Source organism: Melozone crissalis, unplaced genomic scaffold (assembly GCF_028551555.1).
Source record: "Melozone crissalis strain CALT ecotype California unplaced genomic scaffold, PUWL_Pcris_2 ptg000027l_1, whole genome shotgun sequence".
In the NCBI taxonomy this organism is placed as follows: domain Eukaryota; kingdom Metazoa; phylum Chordata; class Aves; order Passeriformes; family Passerellidae; genus Melozone; species Melozone crissalis.
In genome coordinates this window covers 38,555,463-38,574,950 of record NW_026535805.1, presented here as the reverse complement: position 1 = coordinate 38,574,950, position 19,488 = coordinate 38,555,463, and the positions used below count along the sequence as shown (strand labels likewise).

The following is a 19,488-nucleotide window of genomic DNA, read 5'->3' as shown; positions in this document are numbered from 1 at the left end:
CACCTGTTCTGGTTGGGGACAGAATTGGAAGAAATTTGGAAGGAAACTTCCAAATGGATGTTTTCTTAGGGGAATTAGGAAAAAATTATGAATAAATAAAAAAAGAAATGTCACCTTTTTACAATTTTTTGAAACCTCAGGTTTTTCAATGTTTGAAGGGCATGCATTCCCAGGGAGTGTTTGCAAGAGGAAAGGTGAGCCCATAGAAGTCCATGTCTCTGGCTGCTCAGCAGTCCCAAGTGCCCTTCTGACTTCTCTATTCCCTTCTGCCTTCCTGCACTTCTGGTCCTTCCTGCTTAGACCCAGAATTCCCCACTTGCTCTCAGCCCTGTATTTCAGTCTACCTTTATCTAACTCATGTCAGATGGAGATTTTCATGTGTCTAAGAATAAACATGTTGCACTAATGCGGGGCTGGGACAAACAGAAAGATTCTATGAACCTTGTTTCCAGCAGAGATGCTAAGAGGCCTTGCTCACGTGGAAATTTTTATTCAGTGTTAAATGATCAGCATTTAGCTTCATAGCTGGTTAAGCCAAAAGAATAATTTTTAGTGTAAACAAGCTTAAGAATATATTAAAGTACCTGTTACCAAGTAATTACAAAATATGTGATGTTTTGAAGATAGTCTCTGAAGAAGTGCCTCTAACTTCATGAATTCCCATTAAGCCTTTGACAGTTTTCTGTTAAATTACATTATTTTATGGAAATGACAAGGACTTTATTTCCAGACCTAAGAATAAAGGAACACAGATACAAGAGTGGTTCCTTGACTTTATCATTGTATAGACTCAAAATAAAACTAAATAAACAAAATGTGTTTGAAATAAACAAAAGTGTTTGATTGATAAGTTATTTTGCTTGTGGATTGTACGGATGTTCGCAAGAGGTATATTACCAATAGACTAAAAAATTCTGGCAGCTTCTTCAAAATGTCTGTTTTGTCTTGCCCTTCGCCCTCACAGATGGCTCAGTTCAAACTTCTCTGGTCTGAAATGTTTGGCGAGTTAGCATGTTAGCAGAGGTTAGGCTTTTAATTGAATTTGGAGTTAACAATTGAGGTAAATAATATTGCACTGTTAGATAAAGGAAAAACAAAAAGCTTTGCTTATGTTGACTTGGAAGCAACAACCAGTAGGCTGCTGATAGTGAAACATAATTTGCTCTCTACATAGCAGTTAGAAACCATTATCCTTGTAGATTTAGTTTTGCTTATTGTGTAGTTAGTTGCAGCCTTACCTGGACTGCGTTGTCGGTGTGCTTCTGAAGAAGCAGCCCTTGAAAAAGGGAGAAGCGGGCAGAGCAAGAGGCGTTGAGGGACTTGTGGAGATCAGGTGTTCCAGCAAAGTAAGGCCAGCTGCAGAGTCAGAGACAGCTTCAAGGTGGTTCAAACAAAAACCAAATCACTTCGGGAAGTTGATGATCCCATGCTTTGTAAAGCTGTCTCCTCCTGCTTCTGAACATTGAAGTAGCACATGTACAGCTTAAAAGAAGGGGACTGTGTCTTCTTTTAGGGTGTTGCTGTTCAACATATAACATTTTAAAATAATTTTGTATTTTCCTATTGGCATTCTAACAGGTTTGGTCAGAGAGAAGAGTATGTTCCTTCATGGCCTTGCACTTTTGCCTGTTGCACAAAATCTAGGGTCAAGGAGAATATTAAACTGAAATCCTGGGAGCATCCAAGCCCAAGAATCTTTTGGTGTCTTGAATATGCCATAGATGTAATTTACAATACCAGTCTCTGAACTTGAGTTGGCCAGAGGAGAAATAATACTTAAATTATCCTGGCAAGACTGAGAGAGGGGGGTTGCCAGTGACCTGAACAAAAAATGCAAACTGTCCTCGAAGAAAAGATAAAGCAAACAGACATGTGAGCAGTGGGGGATTTTACCTTCTTGCATAGTAACAACTTTATTCATTCTAAGCAACATGGAATTGCTGTAGATGGTGATGGTATGTATGTATTGAATACATACATATATTGTATGGAAGAATTCCAAAGATTCATGATCTTCAAAGCAGTGTATTGTTACGTGTTTTGTAGGGGTTACGAATTCTCAGAAAAACTCAGGTGATTTCCCATGGGCGTTTTCACTTCTTACTGTTCTTTTGGGACAGAGCTGTAAAATAAGCTTTCTGTTTTTGTCATCGTTTTAGGTCAACAGGCTTTTTTTGAGTTTTGTTTTGCTTTGTTTGTTTGCAGGTTTTTTTTGTTCATTGGGTTTCCTCAGATGTGTCTGTCTGCATGGAAGTATTTATTGAGCTTTGCTTCAGGAATAATTGTATATATTATTCGGTATCATCTGAGATTTTCTTTTTTTTTTACGTAAGTTTGCCTTAAAGTAAAAAACCCCACAAGCCACACAAAAAGAACTGCAAAATCAGGCTATAGAATAAGAGAATATAAGCTTGAAAGGTGTATTTGCAAATAAACTGTGGAAAGAATTGTAGAATGATGTGAAGAAGGAAAATAATTATAATAGGGATAGAACAGAAACAAATTCTTAAAAATGTACTAGTAGCATATAGAAAAGATACGCAGATAATAATAGAACGTGTATGTTTATGAAAATTAGTAATAATGAAAAAATATATAAAGGTATATTATAACATTAAATTTAGAAGGAAATTAACTGGGGTTTTGTTGTTGTTTAAACAGTTGGACAAACAGAACATTCCAGTGTAACTGTGAAGGAAGACGCTGAAACTAAGGAGACAAATCCATCTGACTCGGGCACCACAGACGGTGTAGATGCTGAGAAGGAGGATGCTCATTCAATTAAGCAGTTGCCAGCTTTGGAAGAAGTTGAAGAAGACCAGGTGGCAGAGCCACAGTCTTATGATCTGGGTTTTAAAAAGGTTTTTAAATTTGTTGGGTTCAGATTCACAGTGAAGAAGGAAAAGACAGGAAAATCAGAACCCGTTCAGCTGCTTACTGTGAAAAAGGAAGCAAAGGTCCCTGAAGGAGCTGATGATGAAAAAGAAGTTGCCTCAGAAGAAACAGCAGTGCCTGAGGATGTACTCTCTGCAGACGACGATACCAAAGATACACTGAAAAACGAAAAAACAGAAGAAGAATCTCCTAAAATACCAGAAGCAACTGAGACTTGTTCTCAGACAGTTGCCTTAGCCACTGAAACTGCATCACCATTAAGAAAACTTTTTACTCAAGGATGGACTGGATTTAGAAAAAAGAAAAGTTTTAGGAAGCCTAAAGAAGATGAACAACAGTCTCCTGTGAAAGAAGAGGAGATAGAAAAAGAGGAGACAACATTAACAGCTGAAATCAGTGAAAAGGAGGAGAAACCTAAGTCTGAGAAGCAAGATGAAGAGAGAAATGTGACAGCAGTAACTGTTGAAGCTCATGAAAAGGAGCAAACTGAAGGCGAAATGCAGGAGTCAGAAGAGACTCTGTCAGCCACAGGAGTAGAAGGAAGTGAAAAGAAAGAGGTAGTCAAGCATGATGAGGAGGGACAAAAAGAGGACCCAGCAGCTGTAAAAGAAAGTGCAGAGGAAAAAAAAGATGATCAAGAAAGGAAACTGGTGGAAGTCCCAGAAAATCTTGGTAAAGAGGAAGAAAAAACTGAAGAAGGAGAGAAAGAAGGTGAGGTGACAGAGAAACCACTAGAAACAAAGTCAGTGGTACCTCTTGTCACTGACAGTGGGAATGGAAAATTGACAACATCCTCAGAAGGCCTACCTGTGGGAGAAAAACTGGAGTCAATGGAAAAGTGTGAAAGAGATGACAGAACTGAAATAGCCTCTGAAGAGACATGTGAAACAGGGTCTGTGGCAATGGAAATTTCTAGTGATCAGCTTAGAAAATCTGAAGGAAAAGAAGGAAGTAAAAATGCTCTACTTGGGAAAGAGACATTAGATGAAAAACCAGAGGAAGCAGAATTAAAAATGTCACCCACAGCAGAAGATGTTGCACAGGGAGAAGCTCTGGATAGAACCACAGAGAAGAAAGAAAGCAAAGAACATGAAACAAAGTCAACTCTACTCTCTTCTACTTCTGAACAATCCGTTGACACAGAGGATAATCAACAGTCAGTCAAACCCGCTGATGAAGGACTGCAGGGAAAACCTGACACAGATACAACTGATACTGTCAAACCAGATGAAACAACCATGGAAGTAACTTCTGACGAGGCAGCTGGAAAGAAGCCTCCAGAAGCTATCACAAATGAAGCAGAACTCCTGTCTTCTCAAGAAAAGACTAAATTACAAGGTAGCCCTTTAAAGAAACTCTTTACAGGTACTGGATTGAAAAAACTGTCTGGAAAGAAGCAAAAAGGTAAAAGAGAAGAATCTAAGTTAGGGGAACAGGGTGAACCAATTCAGCAGTTATCAGATTCCCCAGATAGCCCAGAGGAACAAAAGGGGGAGAGTTCTGCTTCTTCTCCTGAGGAGATGAATGAAATTCCCTCTTTGGAAAAATCCTCCGATGGAATGCAGGTCACTGAAAGTGAAGATGCCACAATTACAGATGTGGAGCGAAAAAGAGAAATTGTTACACCTTGGGCATCATTTAAAAAGATGGTGACTCCCAAGAAACGTGCCAGAAGGCCCTCTGAAAGTGATAAAGAAGAAGAAATTGATAAGACAAAGAATGTTGCCGTATCTGCAACTGAAAATGTTGCTGATGAAAATCAGGGAGAAATACAAGAAAATGGGATTGACCAGAAACCAGAGAAAATTACAGAAGAGCCCAAAAGAAAAGTTGATACCTCTGTCTCCTGGGAAACTTTTATATGTGTAGGTTCTTCAAAGAAAAGAGCCAGGAAGTCATCATCATCTGATGAAGAAAGCCAAAAAGTAGAAGAGTCTGGACAGAGCAAAGAAACAGCAACAGATGCAGTTCTTACTAGCTCTCAGGAGAGTGACCAAGGACAAGGGAATTCTTCCCCAGAACAGGCTGGAAGTCCATCTGAAAGTGAAGGTATTTCAACATGGGAATCGTTTAAAAGGTTAGTTACTCCAAGAAGGAGATCCAAAACCAGAATGGAGGAGAGAAGCGAAGACTCTGTTGTGGAGCATTCAACATCAGATGGTGAGCCTGGAAAAGATGAATCATGGGTTCCATTTAGAAAACTGATGCCTGGGCGCAGGAAGAAAAAGTCAGATGGAAAGCCAGAACCAGCTCATCTTAAACAAGCGAGAGAAGACATGGCAGAAACAGCTGAGGAAGATTCTGATGTGCCAGCTGTTGTTCCTTTATCTGAATATGAAGCAGCAGAACAGGAGAAAATGGAAGCTCAACGAGTGAAAGATGCTGAAGTGACAAGAGGACAGACCTCAGAGGAAGAGAGAGCAGAAAAGGAGACCCTAAAGACGGGGCAAGGATCTGAAGGGCTGATACATGCAGTTGCTGTGGAAGAAGAAAGGGCAGTGAGCAGCATTGAGGAAAGGTCACCATCATGGATATCTGCTGCTCTGACAGAGTGCATTGAGCAGGTGAGAGAAGAGGAAGAGAAAGAAACGCAGAAAACAGCTGAACCAGGTGTTACTGTGGAGGATGCAGTGGTAGCTGCTGAGACAGTGCCAGAGACTAGAAAGGATGTAAGTGATGACACCACAGCAAGTGAGCTGGAGCTAACCTCTGAAGCTGTGACTGCTCTGGAGACAGCAGAAGCTTCCTGTGCTGAAGAAACCATGGAAGTGTCCCTTGCTGAGGAGACAACTGAGATGGTTTCTGCTGTTTCGCAGTTGTTAGAAACCCCAGATACTACAGAGGAAGCTACACCAGTTCAAGAAGTAGAGGCTACTGAACAAAATTTGAAAGAATTGGACAAACAGACACAAAAAGTTCTTCATGAAGTTGCTGAAAGAGTAAAATCAGATGTAACACAGCCTGTTAGTGAAAGAGCTGTGACAGAAACTATAATTACAACAGTACAGGGACCTGAGTCAGAAGTGAAAGGTGCTGCTAAAGATGGGAATGTTGTTGGCCAGGAAACCGTTGTGCTTGAACACAAAGAGGATGGCCCCCAGCCCGAGCAAAGTGCAGTGAGCATTCAGGGCCAAAACGGAGTTGAAGAGAACGTATTACCTGAAGGTTCAGAGAAAAGTGAAATACCTTCTGTGATGGAAGAAAGCACAGATGGATGTCAAGGGTATGTAGAGGACCATAAAGAAGTAAACGAAGTGCAGACGATAACAGAGGAAACTTTATCACATGACAAAGAGTTTCACAGCATCAAAGCCATGACTCCCAAGGAAGAGCTGCTTGCAAACCAGGAGCCTTCAGAGCAAGAAAAACTGCCCATTACAGAGTTGACACCAGATGAGACAAGAGATGAATGTGCTCCAGAAGGAAAGCCTGCAGTAAGTATTGCATATAACACAAAGGTTCATTTGTCAAAGTAAAAGTCAGCAAGTGTTAGGTACTATACCTTGTTTAGAACCAGGTTATGGGTATATTACTGTCAAGGACCTTCCTTGTGTAGCCTGAGGCAACTGAAGTTCATTTCCAGTGAGAGATACATGGATGTCTAGAAGCAGCACGCACTGCAGCTTGTGTGCAGAATGAGGTGGATGCAATAATGGAGTGGGAGATAGTGTGCATAGATGCAGAGGTATTGAAATGATTGTCATTAGGGCTCCTGCACTGCACAAAGTGACTGAAGATACTATATGAACACCTGAGATACAGATGTGATCCATGTGACACCGTACACATTGGATGGTATCTTCAATTGTGGGCAGAAATCCAGGTGAAGCTGAGGTACCTCTGCAAAGGGAGGACATGGAAACAACACCAGCTTTAAATGCTGTAGTTGCTGTGGCTGGCACATTCCTACCTTCTTCCCTACCTCCTCATCTTCTGGCTTAGTCTTTGTTTCAAGTGCTGCCAGCTCTCCCTTCCTTTAGTTAATTTTAGGTTGCCCTTTGTTTAATGAGCTCCATGTCCTCAGAAATGACACAGGCTGGGATCTTGGTGAGGTACTAATCCCTGTGTCATCACCGTGTGCTCTTCCCATAACACTTGTCCTTTTGGATGTTGTGTTCTTTCACCTAGAACATTGCTGGGTCACTCCCTGCTTGTACCCTTTTTCACAGATCTGTTGCAATTCTTCACAGGTTCAGGACAAGACAGAGGATGGAACCTCATCCTTGGGGCTTACAGCTGAAAAGCTTGAAGGAGAGGGCAGAACGCTCACTGTGGGATCAGAGTGCACAGAAGCAGTTGTCACTGTTAAAACTGAGAAACAAGATAGAATTCCTGACTCAGAAGAACAAGTTTGTACTAATGGAGTTCCTAGCAGGACACCTGCCCGGAGAGAGGAAGATGATGCTGTGCACAACGGAGTAAAAAGCACTGAAGTCACTGTTCCTGAGGTTCTACTGCAGAGCAAGGGAAAAGCCTCTGCCCTTCCCTCAAACACAGTTGGCTCAGAAGCAGCTGCAGATGCTGAGCAGAGCGTGAGCAATGGATGTGACAGGGACATTGCAGCAAAAGATTCTGTGCCTGTCACAGAGCCACAATGCAGAGACAAAACAGCTGAAAGCCCCTCCAAGAGTGATGAAGTGGAAGGTGCTGTGCTCAAATCTGAAACACGGTTGGAGGGCACTTCCGTTGTTGCTGAGGCTCCCGTGCAGATTAAAGCAGATGGGGCATCTAATTTATCATCAGCATGCCCAGAGATTGTTGAAAATGGAAGTGCTGTTATCGCTGATAAATGTCCTAAGAAATGTGAAACACCCAGCAGTTTGGCTGGAGAAGAGACTGTGGGAATAGGACACGAACTTGTAGAACCCTTGAACTGTCAAGGTTTCCAGAAAGAAGACAAGAAAAATGAGCAATTGTTGGATGGAGCCAAAGAAGTATTTGAATACGGAAAACAGGAAGCTGTGAGACACGATGAATGTTCAACTGCTGTCCAGCAAGACGAAGGCTCTGGCTCAGCCTTTCCACAGGCTGAAGGCTTGGGGGCTCTGAAAACACCTGTGGCTCTAGCAGCTGCAGCAGGTGGAGAGCATGTCGTGGCAGAAACTGCGACACGCTCAGACGTGACAGCCAAAACTGTACACTTGGCAACCACTCCAGAGCAAATGGCTTCTGAGGAGGTCCCAGTTTCTAACACTGACTGTTCAGGCTGTGGGACTGCAGAGCTTGCTGGTGTGGAGGCACCCAAGCCTGGAGTGACTTGTGCTTCCATGAATGGAGTATCAGAGGAGCAAGAGCTGCCCCAGAGCACAGGGCAGGCTGAACACAATGGCATTCCTTCCAGTCACAGTCTGTCTCCCAGCCACCCTGAATTTCAGAAGCATGTTATTCAGTCTGTGATCATAGAGTCCCAGAGCACAAAAATTGTGTTGAATGCCATCCAGTCAGCTGTTCACAAACTTGCAGAAACAGAAGAGTCGGCTGCCCTTGAGTCAGAGGAGAGCATTAAGTCCATAGGGAAAAGCCCATCAGATATAATTGTACCTGAACTTCTGGAAAGTACACAGGTAGATCAACAGCTTCCAGTGAAAGAGGAAGAGATACAAAGTAAGGAACAAGAGCTGAAGCAAACAGGAATAGTGAAAACTGCTACCTTAACTGAGTCTGCAGAAATCCATGCATCTTTGGAAAACAAGGACGTGCCTTTAATTTCTGAGATGCTGAAAGATGGGCAAAGTCAGAATTCTTTAACAGTTGTGACAAGCCCTGAAGAAATTTCAAGGGGGAGTGTGAGACTTCAGAAATCAACCCTAGAACAAAGTACTTCAGAAGATTCAGCCAAAGACACCCTAGACATACACACACCAAAATTAAGGGAAAAAGAGGTTGGGTACATTATGGAAATCTCAGACCAACATACAGGACAGCAAACATGCAGAGAAAGCGAGGAACAACTATATCATCCACCAGTGGAAGATGGGAAAACACAAATGTGGGAGGATGACGGTTGTCAAGAGGGAACATCTTGTGATAGACAAAGTCAGAACTCAGTGGCTCTGACGCCTTGAATGTAAGTAGCATTTTTAGCCAGTAATTTATTTCTTTTTCTAAGATAGTTGTGAGGATCTCTAAACTGTCCTCTCTAATGTGTTGTGGTTGTTTTGTTGATAATATTTTGCTGTAGGGCTGCCCTCACTTCAGTGGCCTTGGACTTGGCCTATATTTTGGTGTGGTATTTCTGGGAGGTAGTAAATGTATTTTTCAGTTTTCCTAGGTAGGAACTCACATGACACATTTAATGTATTCAATTTAATGTGCAAACACACTCTCTAACAAAGCTCTTTTTAAAATCCTAAAGGATGTGAGTATTGCCTTCCATGGTAAACCTGGAGTGCCTCACATACAAAGCTCTTTGCACTTCAGAGGAATTTGAATCAGAAATTACAAGTACAGTCTCTCCCTAGGATATGTACTGCACTTGCTTCACTAAGTCATAAGACCTTTATCTCTGAGAACTGCTTGGGGAAATAATGTATTCTTGAGAAAGTAAGCAGTCATTACTAAAGCTTTTTTACTGTCATCTTTCTTTCAGATGTGCTAAGCATCCATGTGGCATGTGGAGAGATGCCAGTCCTAGAGAATAACTGACAATCCTGCCACAGAACCAGGAGCTTTATTCACTACCCTTTATTCTTGGATGTTAACATCTGTTCTTTTGAAGACCTCGCCTTGCCATTTTTGTTAAAAAACAATGCCTTTAATATTGGCTGTATCCATACCTGTGTTCCATGAAGGTTATTTGTCTTTGCCCAAAATAGTCCATTAAGACTGGAGCTGCACCACTCAGTGACTGGGCAGACCACTAGAATTTTTGCCATGGTTATTGCTGTCCCCTCATTTAATGTGTGTCCTGACTGTCCAACCTCCTTGAATCCCTTCACTTGTCCATGAGTCTCCCTCCCTTGTTTAGCAGTCTCCCTTACCCCTCACATCTTTCCTAGCTGCCTTGATCTGACCTGTGAATGGCTGTAGGTGCTACTCAGCTTGTGTGTGAGGGGGAAGAGGAGGGCTGGCTGATGAGAACACATGAGACTTCTGGATACGTCTGTCAAACAGCAGGAACTGGATCACGCACAAATTGTTTGAGCAAGGTGCTCAAGTTTGCTGCCTTTCAGTCCCATTCAGGTATCTCTGTCCATCTTTCAGTTGTATTTGTGCAGGCCTGATTCAGTCAGAAATTATATCTACAATGTAGCTTTGAAAGGAGATGGAAAATACCCTTCCTCTGTTGTTCCAGACTTCAGGTCTCAGGACTGGACTGTAATGTATTGAATATTTATATGTATGTCTTAAACCCAGTTCTGATTTTAATGTAGAGCGATGATACTTCTGTACTGTTTAGGCATTCCCTTAAATGAATATTGTAGAGTAGCCTGGAGAGGAAATTGATACTTATTGGAGCAGAAATTGATAACGTGTAGTTTCCTATTTATTGTTCCAGGTTTTTCCCCCCTGTAAAATCTCTCAAAAAATTTGGCTGTCTTGCTTTGAATATTTATATATATACCCTAAACCCAGTTCTGATTTTAATGTAGAACTATGATATTTCTAATGACAAAAGGAGAGCCCTGACCTGACCCACTGCTCACTTCTACCTGCATCCTTCCCTGGTTTCTGAGAACCCTCCAGACACCACCACTTGTTCTGGTGCCACTTTGTATCTCGCCCCTCTGATTCCAAGCTCTGCTAATTTCTGGTGACTGCCCCATCCAATGCAAAGCTTTTCCCTGCCCTATAATGTCTTAACATCTTCCCTGCATACACACTTCCTTCTTTCCCAATCCCTGCTTGAACTGTTTTCCCACCTCACCATTTTTTGAAATCCTCCCCACTCCTGACAATTCTCTGTCTCTTCTGAGGCAGGAGTAGAAAAGAGGAAAAAAGGGACTTGGTAATGAGTTCTGCCTTGAATTTCAAAAAGCTGATGAGATTTTTGGGGTCCTGAGGTCTTAAAAAGCTTCATGAAAGGTGGATTGGATTGACAGCAGGTGAGACCAGAATGGATAGGGTGATTTAAAGATGCTTAGAAGCCCCAAGACTGAGAGTCCTGGGATGTCTGTCCCCAACAGGAATTGTCCTCTCCTTTGTTGTTTACGTTAAAATCGAACAAGGGGTACAAGTCAGTACTTTCAGCTCTGATTTCCAAAGTGAAGGTTACAGATCACACATTGTGAAACCAATGCCCATCAAGTTGAACAGTAACTCACTCTCATACCTGTATAGTAATTTATTTTAAAATCAGCTTTAGTGTACAAATGCTCTTGTTACGGCAGGTGCTGGCCTCTCCTCGAGGCCGCGTCCAGCGAGCGATGTGACTGATTGCACTGGTGTGATTGCACCATCTGGTGCTGCCTGCGTGGAAGCATCAAAAGATTTTTTCCTTACCTCAGAGCGAATTATATAAATATTTAAAGCCAAACAATGTGGTTTCAAACAATCCAGTCTATTTCTGTCCATTGTTAGTGGCAGCTTTCCCCCGTAGCTTTGGGCGATTCCAAAAACCTCAGTTGGTTTCCACGCGTTTAGATTGGCTTGCAAGGTAATGATGCTCTTAATAACACCTCACAAGTGCAAACTTGGCTGAATTTGTACAAATTGTATACCTATGTACCTTAAGCCATATTGCAATAACTGCAGCAGGTAAAATAACAAAAGCATGACCTGTGTAATCCTGATTCTTACATTTGTAGCTCCAAAGCTGTTAATAATATGTAAAGTTACTTCTTGTCTGAACCTCATTTAAATAAAGCTAGCTTTACCACAATGTAAATTGTCTGTTGGTAGTAATTGAGCAGGCAAGGGCTTTTAACTTGCCTGTTCTCTCCATTAATCCAGGGCCTAGGTAAGCAATGCAACAAACCTAACTATAAAACAAATACAAAATCTTCTTTTTATAACTGACAGCTGAAAATACCTGCTGCACCCAAAACCACGCTAATGGTGCAGGGAGCGTGTCTCCACAAAAAGACACTACTTTGTTCCAGTGTATTGCTTTGGCCTCTGAAACTCTCCTTGAGACTGTGACTTCTGGCTTGTGCTTAAAAGCTTGAAGCTTCCTCTAATCCAATGTATTGGGTTACTAAATTTGATTTTGTGTTTTTAAGGTAGATTTCATTGATTAAATAAAATGCAACTACAAATTTGTTCTAACTTGTGTACGTGGTGAGTTTCTTTTCACCTTGCTTAGTGTAAATTGTTTTCTGATGGTTGCTTCATCTTCAGGCAGTTAGATTTGCTCCTGAGAATTCACATTCAGGTTTTGACGTGAATTACAGAAGCTAATTACAGAATTAAACTATGATTTGGCTCCAAGTTTCAATAAAATGTGCATATTTCAGAAGAAGTAAGAATCGAGTACTCCTGAAGACTGAAATACTTTAATTAAAGTCAAGATAGAAAATGGCATTCTGTGAGCCAGAATGAAAAATTAGTAAATCATACACCTTGCTGGTGTGACTGAAGTATAGAAAACTTCAACAAAGCAACAACATAAATGTCCACTAAACCTTTGTTATAGATTAGCAGATTGAGGGTCTTGGGCTCATAACTGATATCTTTTAGGCTCCCCCACGTCTGCTTAGTGAGGGTATACTCATGGCACCAGAAATCTGGGCGTGCCTGTTTTTTATCTTGGCAAACCTTGGACTTCATGTCTGAAGTTTTTCCAGCTGTTCATGTTCTGTGGCTGAGGCTGATTAGCAGTGTGTGTATCTCAACACAGATTCACACCTGAACTAGTTTTGTAATAATTGGTGCCTTCCTATCCTCAGCTAAAATGCTGAATCCTGTATCTGCAAACACCTAGTTGTACTGATTGCAGCAAGTGCAGGGATATTGGAGCACTGCATGCAGCCTGACCCTCATCTTGCTTTGGCATGGTGTCAAGGGCCCACACTGCAGGGGACTGATCTCACTGTCCCCTTTTGGCATCTGGAGGTACAAATTAAACCAGCATCTCCTGCCAGACCTTGTGCTCAAGGTGTACACAGCCTCTGCTGCCCTGTCTGCAATATTTGTGTATTTATACTGCTTAGTGAAATCTCTGAACAGGCATCTAACCAGGGATTGGAGTCCAAGCCTCTTGCACCCCGAGGAAGTTTGTCTGCTGTTTCCTCTTGCAGGGTTGTTTTATTGGCAACAGCTCAAGTATCCTGCCTGTTAGCTCAGGCTATGGAAGTGGATCTGGCTTTCCCATGCAATCCAGAGCATATGGGAGGCAGCTGTGCTCACTGAGGAACCTGCACAGCTTGGATACAGCAAGTGCTTGGGGATGGGCAGGAGGTTTGCCAAAAGCAGAGAGGATTCCTGAGATGTTCCTGTCTGGATGCTGAACGCTGGATGTTTGTCATTCACAGCTGCCACATGGGAGGGGAGCGGGCCTGAGGAGGCTGGTGGCCTCACAAGGAAGGATGTGGCTTGGAATGAGCAGCAATGTGGAGCAGAGGGCCAGTGGAATTGGCAGCATGGGGTTTGGAGTTCTAATTTGGCAGGGGGAAGAATGATGTGATAAAGGAGGGGTGACTTTGCTCTGTGAACGTTTTGAGATACTTCTAACAAGGTGGGAACAGCCACCACAATGCTAACACCTGCAACAGGGCTGCTGTCATCTCTAGTTGGGCATGACATGTAGTCCTTACAAAAGTAAGAATTAAAGTCAGGGGTCTGGTGTCTGTTCTGCTGTCTGTAAAGTTAGCATGTCTCTGTTCTGCTTCAACATCTTCCTGAAAAAATACTATCAACTCATTAGAACAGGAAGAAGGGTTTTAGGAAGTATCTCGTATTCCCCCTTGAAAATGACATCCACTTCCAGAGCTTGAAAAGGCTGTGAATAATCACAGAATTATTTGGGACATGTGGGGCCTTGAAGACCATCTGGTTCCAACCCCCTCTGCCATGGGCAGGGCAAGGAATGATGATTTGATGAAATGAGGGGAGCAGAGGTCTGATATGCCACAGGAGCTGTGCCCTGGGGATGGTCTCTGTGTCAGCTTCACCCTGTCCTCTTCATCTGTTCTACAGATAGGCCTCTGTCCCTCCTGCAAGGACAGGGAGGATAACCAACACGATGCCTTTTCTCTAAGCAGCCAGACAAGAGGGGATTGCGGAAAACTGCAATGCATTTGCAAGCCAGGTGCTGCCCTGGAAGGCAGACATCCCAGGAAGCAGCCGGGGAGCAATCCCTGCCTTCTCCCCAGCAAAAGTGCTCCCCTGGGAGGCTCTCCTGTGTCCCCTCAGCCTGCAGTACTATGGCCTCCTCTCCCCTACCCGAGCTAGCTGTCTCTGCTTTGTAAGCAGGTTCCTGGTGAACTTTTAAATTAATTTCTGGGAGATTTTCATGGGACAGTCCCAGAGGCAGCATTACAGTCAGTGGTACCTGTAATTTCTCATAAAAGCAGCTGTATGAAACAGAAATTCTGACGCAACCACCTGGACTAGCATGTCTTCCTTTCACTATTCCAGGGTAGCCATGAGGGTAACAAAAAGACAGACAGAGGTGATGCTCAGCCAGTGTTTGAGGGTAGTGTATGCCCAGGGACAAAAAGGAGTAAAGTTTTCAAGACTGGTTCACTTATGTAGAGAAGGCTGGGAGGTTACAGCTCCAAGGAAAGTCTGCTAGGTGAAGAGGGGGCAAGGGGGAATCATTATTTATTCGGAGGAAGTTTTCTTAGCCCAATTGCATTTATTTTTTAATCTCCCAAATAATGTTTTCATTATCATTTCATGAGCATGATTAAGAATCTGAAGGACAAATATGAACTGTCCGTTATTCTGGAACTGACATGAACTCTTCTAAACTAGAGTATTTGCTGAATAATCTTGAAAATAGCATTATTTTCTTTGGTATACATCTCCCTGCTGGGAAAATGCTTTTATTGGATTTTTGCACAATCTGTCTTGATCCTGCAATTGGATTCCAGTTCATACATCCTCTCTCCTCCCCACAGCAGAGCCAGCTAATGCCTTGCAGATGCAAGGGGGGAACCTGCATCGGTATGAATGATGTGGCAAAGGCTGGGCATATTGCTTACAGTTCTCATAGAAAAGCATGTTTAATTTAAAAATTCCAAACAGACAAATCCCTTGAGCCATTATTGGCACCAGTTGGTAGAAGCAGGCTCATATTCATTCTGGGCTCATATTAATCATGACAGTATATTGACTATGTTGAAATTGCTGTTTGGTTTTCTTTCACTCATAGGCAATAGTTGCTCACAAAGAGAACAGACAATGCTTCTTTCTGTAAATATCCCTTGAAGCGTCTCAAGGCTCTGGACGTTCCTGTTACTAGTTATTTATTTTTCCAATAGAAGTGGCATCACATTTTGTTTTCTCTTTCCAGTCAAGAGCTTGGATCACTTGGGTAGCGTTAAACCCTGCAATCTAAGCAGGTGAGATGGTTTTGCTTAAAACTTCTCAAAATCCTACTTTTAGTTTTAACTACCGTACAGGGAACACAGGGATGATGTGCTATAACAAAGCAACCTGCTCTACTTCTATATTGTACCACAAAACCCAGGAAACTTGGCATATCACTGAAAAAATAATACTTGAATTTTGAATTGTAAACTAGGAAAAGTAAGGATTATTTTTTCCCATTGAGACAAATTAAAATTAGCAGGAAAATGGTGGTGGGTGGCACTGACAACAAGCAGGGAAGCAGAAGAGAACAGCTTGAGCACTGCAGGAGCAGAGACCAACCTGCATCAAGTGATGTAAAATTGCTGCTACTGGAAACAGAATGTTTATTATGACAAATTTGGAATTAGGAAAAAAAAACTCAGAGAGGTTCCACAATTTGCAAATCCAGGAAAATATTTAAATGAGTTGGAAAAAAGGAGTGCTTTTATTGAACATGAATTTGCGACCTGTTTGCAGGAATGCAGATAATATGGCCACTGTGGCTTCTCAAGGATGAAGTGCTCTTTGGAGAACATGTTCATATGAACATTTGAAGTGAGAGTATCTTCACTTTAAAGATAAGCTGATAGCTTTAACATAATGCTTACCAATGAACCAAAGAGTGTGAAGGTAGTGCTTTCCTTTCTGCAAGAGGAAAGACAAGTAAGAGGGCTTTAAAAAACTTGCTAGAAATAAGAAACAAGGAAGTGTATGGTTAACTAATAATGATCTTTGAAGTGTAAAGCTCAATTGTCCTGCTCGTTACGAATTTTCTTGAGGGAGAAACCAAAACCCTCTACTTGGCTCCTACTCTAAATATAGCACACAAACCAAAGTTTAGAAGGTTGTGTTTGAATTTTAAATGGGCTAAGACTGAAATATTAATGATTCCTCAGCTTAGAAGAGCCTTAAATAGACTATCAAGTGAGCAGCGCTGAGGTTAGACTGTTTTAATGTTCCAGGGAAGAATCTGTGGCTCTTTCTAATTCTGTTGTGATCTCAAAATGTAATCAAACGATGAGCACAGAGTGTCCATAAAGTGAGAAGATACTGTGGCTCTTAAGCAGAGAGGAGGGAGACTAAACAGAGGGAGTATTACTGCTGATGCTTGGGGAGTTAATACTTTTCATCCCTTCCTAAGCCAGCGCTCTGGGCTGGAGGAGCAGATGGATATTTGTGTACTTCGTGTGCACACACACATGTGCATACACGCACCCTCCCTCTGGCAAGGACGTGCTCGGGCTCTGTCCCCTCTCTGGACCTGGGGACAGGGAACTTCAGCAGCTGCACTGAAGCTCAAACAATTGGCCTTGGCCTTGCGCCTCCCTGGCGCCGCTGGAACATGGTGTGCAGGGACGTGCCGATGTTTCCGCTGCGCCGAAACTTCTCTGCCACCTGCTTATCAGCTCTCGGGTCCCTCCTGGCAGCGCTGCCGCTCTGTGGGGGACACAAGATATCCTCCCGAGGCGTCTTTTCCCTGGTGCACCTGCCCCTGCCAGCCTCGGGACCTGGCGCCTCTCATTGGAACGGCGGAACCGCCTCCGGAGCCCACCGTGGAAAAGGCTCTGCTCTCCGGGACGAGCCCGCTGCGGGACGGGGCTGCACAGACCCTCCTGCCCCTTTCCTTGGCTTTCCAGGGCAGCCACTGCCTGCGGGGATGATGCCCGGGGATGCTGCCCTGGGATGATGCCCTGGGATGATGCCAGGGGGATGCTCCTGGGGGATGCTGCCAGGGGATGCTGTGCTGGGAGATGCTGCCAGGAGATGCTCCTGGGAGATGCTGCCCGGGGATGCTGTGCGGGGGTGCTGTCCAGAGATGCTGCCCAGGGGATGCTGCCAGGGGGATGCTGCCCGGGATGCTGCCCCGCGGAGGGCCGGGATGCTGCACGGTGTGACGGCACCATCTAGCGCTGTCCCTGCACACCGCCGCTGCATGCTCGGGAGGAGGCTCAGCTGGGGCTTGTCTCAGAAACAAACCAAAAGGAAAACGTAGAACCATTATCTCCTGCTTCATAACATCTCAAAAGGTGGAGAAATCGATGTGGCAAAGGAGGAAACTTCTAACTGTTTTCTTCCCAGCTAGCTGAAATTCCACCCAGCTCTGGCAGCTGTTGAAGAGTAAAAAGCAGGGCAGAGTATTAGTTTGCATTAGTGATGTATGTGCACAAAACACACGTGTGAAATGATGAGCTGCTTTAGTGGGCTCTGAAGGGAAAATGCAAGTTCAGTTCTAGATGGCTGCTGGTTTTGGAGCCTGAAAGTCTTCAGAGTGAGCTGCAAGCCACAGGAAAGGTACAGACTGGGCTTCTGAGCCCGGAGGCAGGGATACACCAGCTTACCCCAAAAGCCTTTGGCAGCAGATCCAGCAGAAACTGGGCTGCTGAGGCTCTCCTGCTTCCTGGGTGATGGAGGGAACACCTGCAGCGTGATGCAAGGGAAGCTGAGCGAGCACTGGAATCATTAGCCAAGGAAAAGTGACAATGTCTTTCAAGACATTCAGCCTGTTTGCAGATACACCCAGTAGGTACCACAAATGGTGAAAACCAGAGGAGGACCTCAATGAAAATAAAGGTAATGGAAAAGAGCCAGCCTATCTCTATGTGAAAAGGAGAAAGCAAATTGGCGAAATAGAGAAGCACCACTGAGTACAAGAGGTTGTGGAAAATGTACCTAGATGAAGAGCACACTCTAAGTCAGCTAAATGTACAAACAGCACCAGTTTTACATCAATTAGCTGAATTTCCTTCTTCATAATAATCCCCTGGTATCCATACCCAGGGATGGTGGTGACAAAGAACAACTTCAAAGTACAACTTCAAAAAAAGTAATGACCAAGGCAGAGGGTTTTAGGGATGAGGTCTCTTGGGCACCTGCATGGCAAGGAGCAGCTAACAGCAGATCATGGAGGCCCAGCAGCTGCTGCCAAACCGCTCACTGCATCCGTTCCCAGTATAGCTGATACAGTCACTCCTCTTAATGATGGATGGCCACTGTCAACGTGAGAGAATTGTTTTTCATGACCCCAGCACTGGGGGCAGATCGATGAGGTTTGCTTTCATCTGCCAGAGAATTCACTGTACATTTACTTATCTATTCCAAAGCTTAAACTGTAGTTCTGGCATATGTATAGCTCATGTTACATTGCCTAAAGAGCTGGAAATGTTAAAATTTCCACAAGAGGTCACTGTGAGGCAGTGCATCAGTGATGGAGAAAGGGGCTGCTTCACAAAACCTGTGAAGACTATGTACACAAGATCCCAGAGAGACTAAACAAGAGCCCAGTCACAAATTCATCTTTTGGAGAGTCAGATGGACAGGTGGGAGACAAACAGGTGCTACAAGAAATCCAAAGGTTATCCCTGTCCCAGAATAAGAAATTAGTTATGTGCTGCGCCAGAGACTATTAGGAGGAGGCATATTCCAGGATCAAGTGTAATAATCTGAGTACTCCATAATTTACTAAAGAAAAATGCCATCTGGGAATGGAGCCCACAACATAAGAAGGCCCTAGAGTTGTTGAAGAAAACCATCAATGTGTCTCAGTCCCTGGGACTCATCTGCCCTGTGTGGCCCCCTCACTGTACATCCAGGTGGGAGAGAAGGGATGGCTGGGGACTGGAGCAAGAGTGACTGCCTGGACACATGCAACATCAACCCACTTTGGGTTCCAAATTGTAAGAATGCAATCATATGTAACAATAAGATTGACGTAAAATAATTATGAAAAGAAAAAAAATATTTTGAATAGGAAGCCAGAGATTATGGTTTTAGAGGATGATCATGAAGCTGGGCAGTGGGGTCATTATGAAGGCAAGTGCACTTACCCTGTAATAAAGCCTTTTGAAAAGCAAAGAGCATGAGTGTTTATTTCATTGTTAAGCATGCGCTGCCTCACTCCCAAAGCTTTTTACACTTCAGTGAAATCTGCATCAGAAAAGGTGGTAGGTGTAGCTGCTCCCTAGACCATTTTCTGCATTTGCTTAACTGAGACCTTTTTATCTCCATCTCTAAGAACTGCTTGGGAAAATAATAATCTTGAGAGAGTAAGTTTTTGTTAATAAAACTTCAATAATTCTCTTCTTTCTGTCAGATACACTGGGCATCCATGTGCCCTTTGGAGAGATGCCAGTCTTGGAG

At 43.3% G+C, this 19,488-nt stretch overlaps 1 protein-coding gene across 1 annotated transcript in view; it reads left to right on the top strand.

Moving 5' to 3' along the window:
- Positions 1-12,075, top strand: part of AKAP12 (A-kinase anchoring protein 12) — a 30,214-nt gene extending 18,139 nt beyond the window's left edge. The window contains exons 3-5 of the mRNA XM_054280184.1: positions 2,662-6,329; positions 7,086-8,962; positions 9,485-12,075. Of these exons, the coding sequence (XP_054136159.1) occupies positions 2,662-6,329; positions 7,086-8,960 (5,543 nt within the window). The 3' untranslated portion in view covers positions 8,961-8,962; positions 9,485-12,075. The remainder of the gene's footprint in view (positions 1-2,661; positions 6,330-7,085; positions 8,963-9,484) is intronic.
- The last annotated feature ends 7,413 nt before the right edge of the window (positions 12,076-19,488 follow it).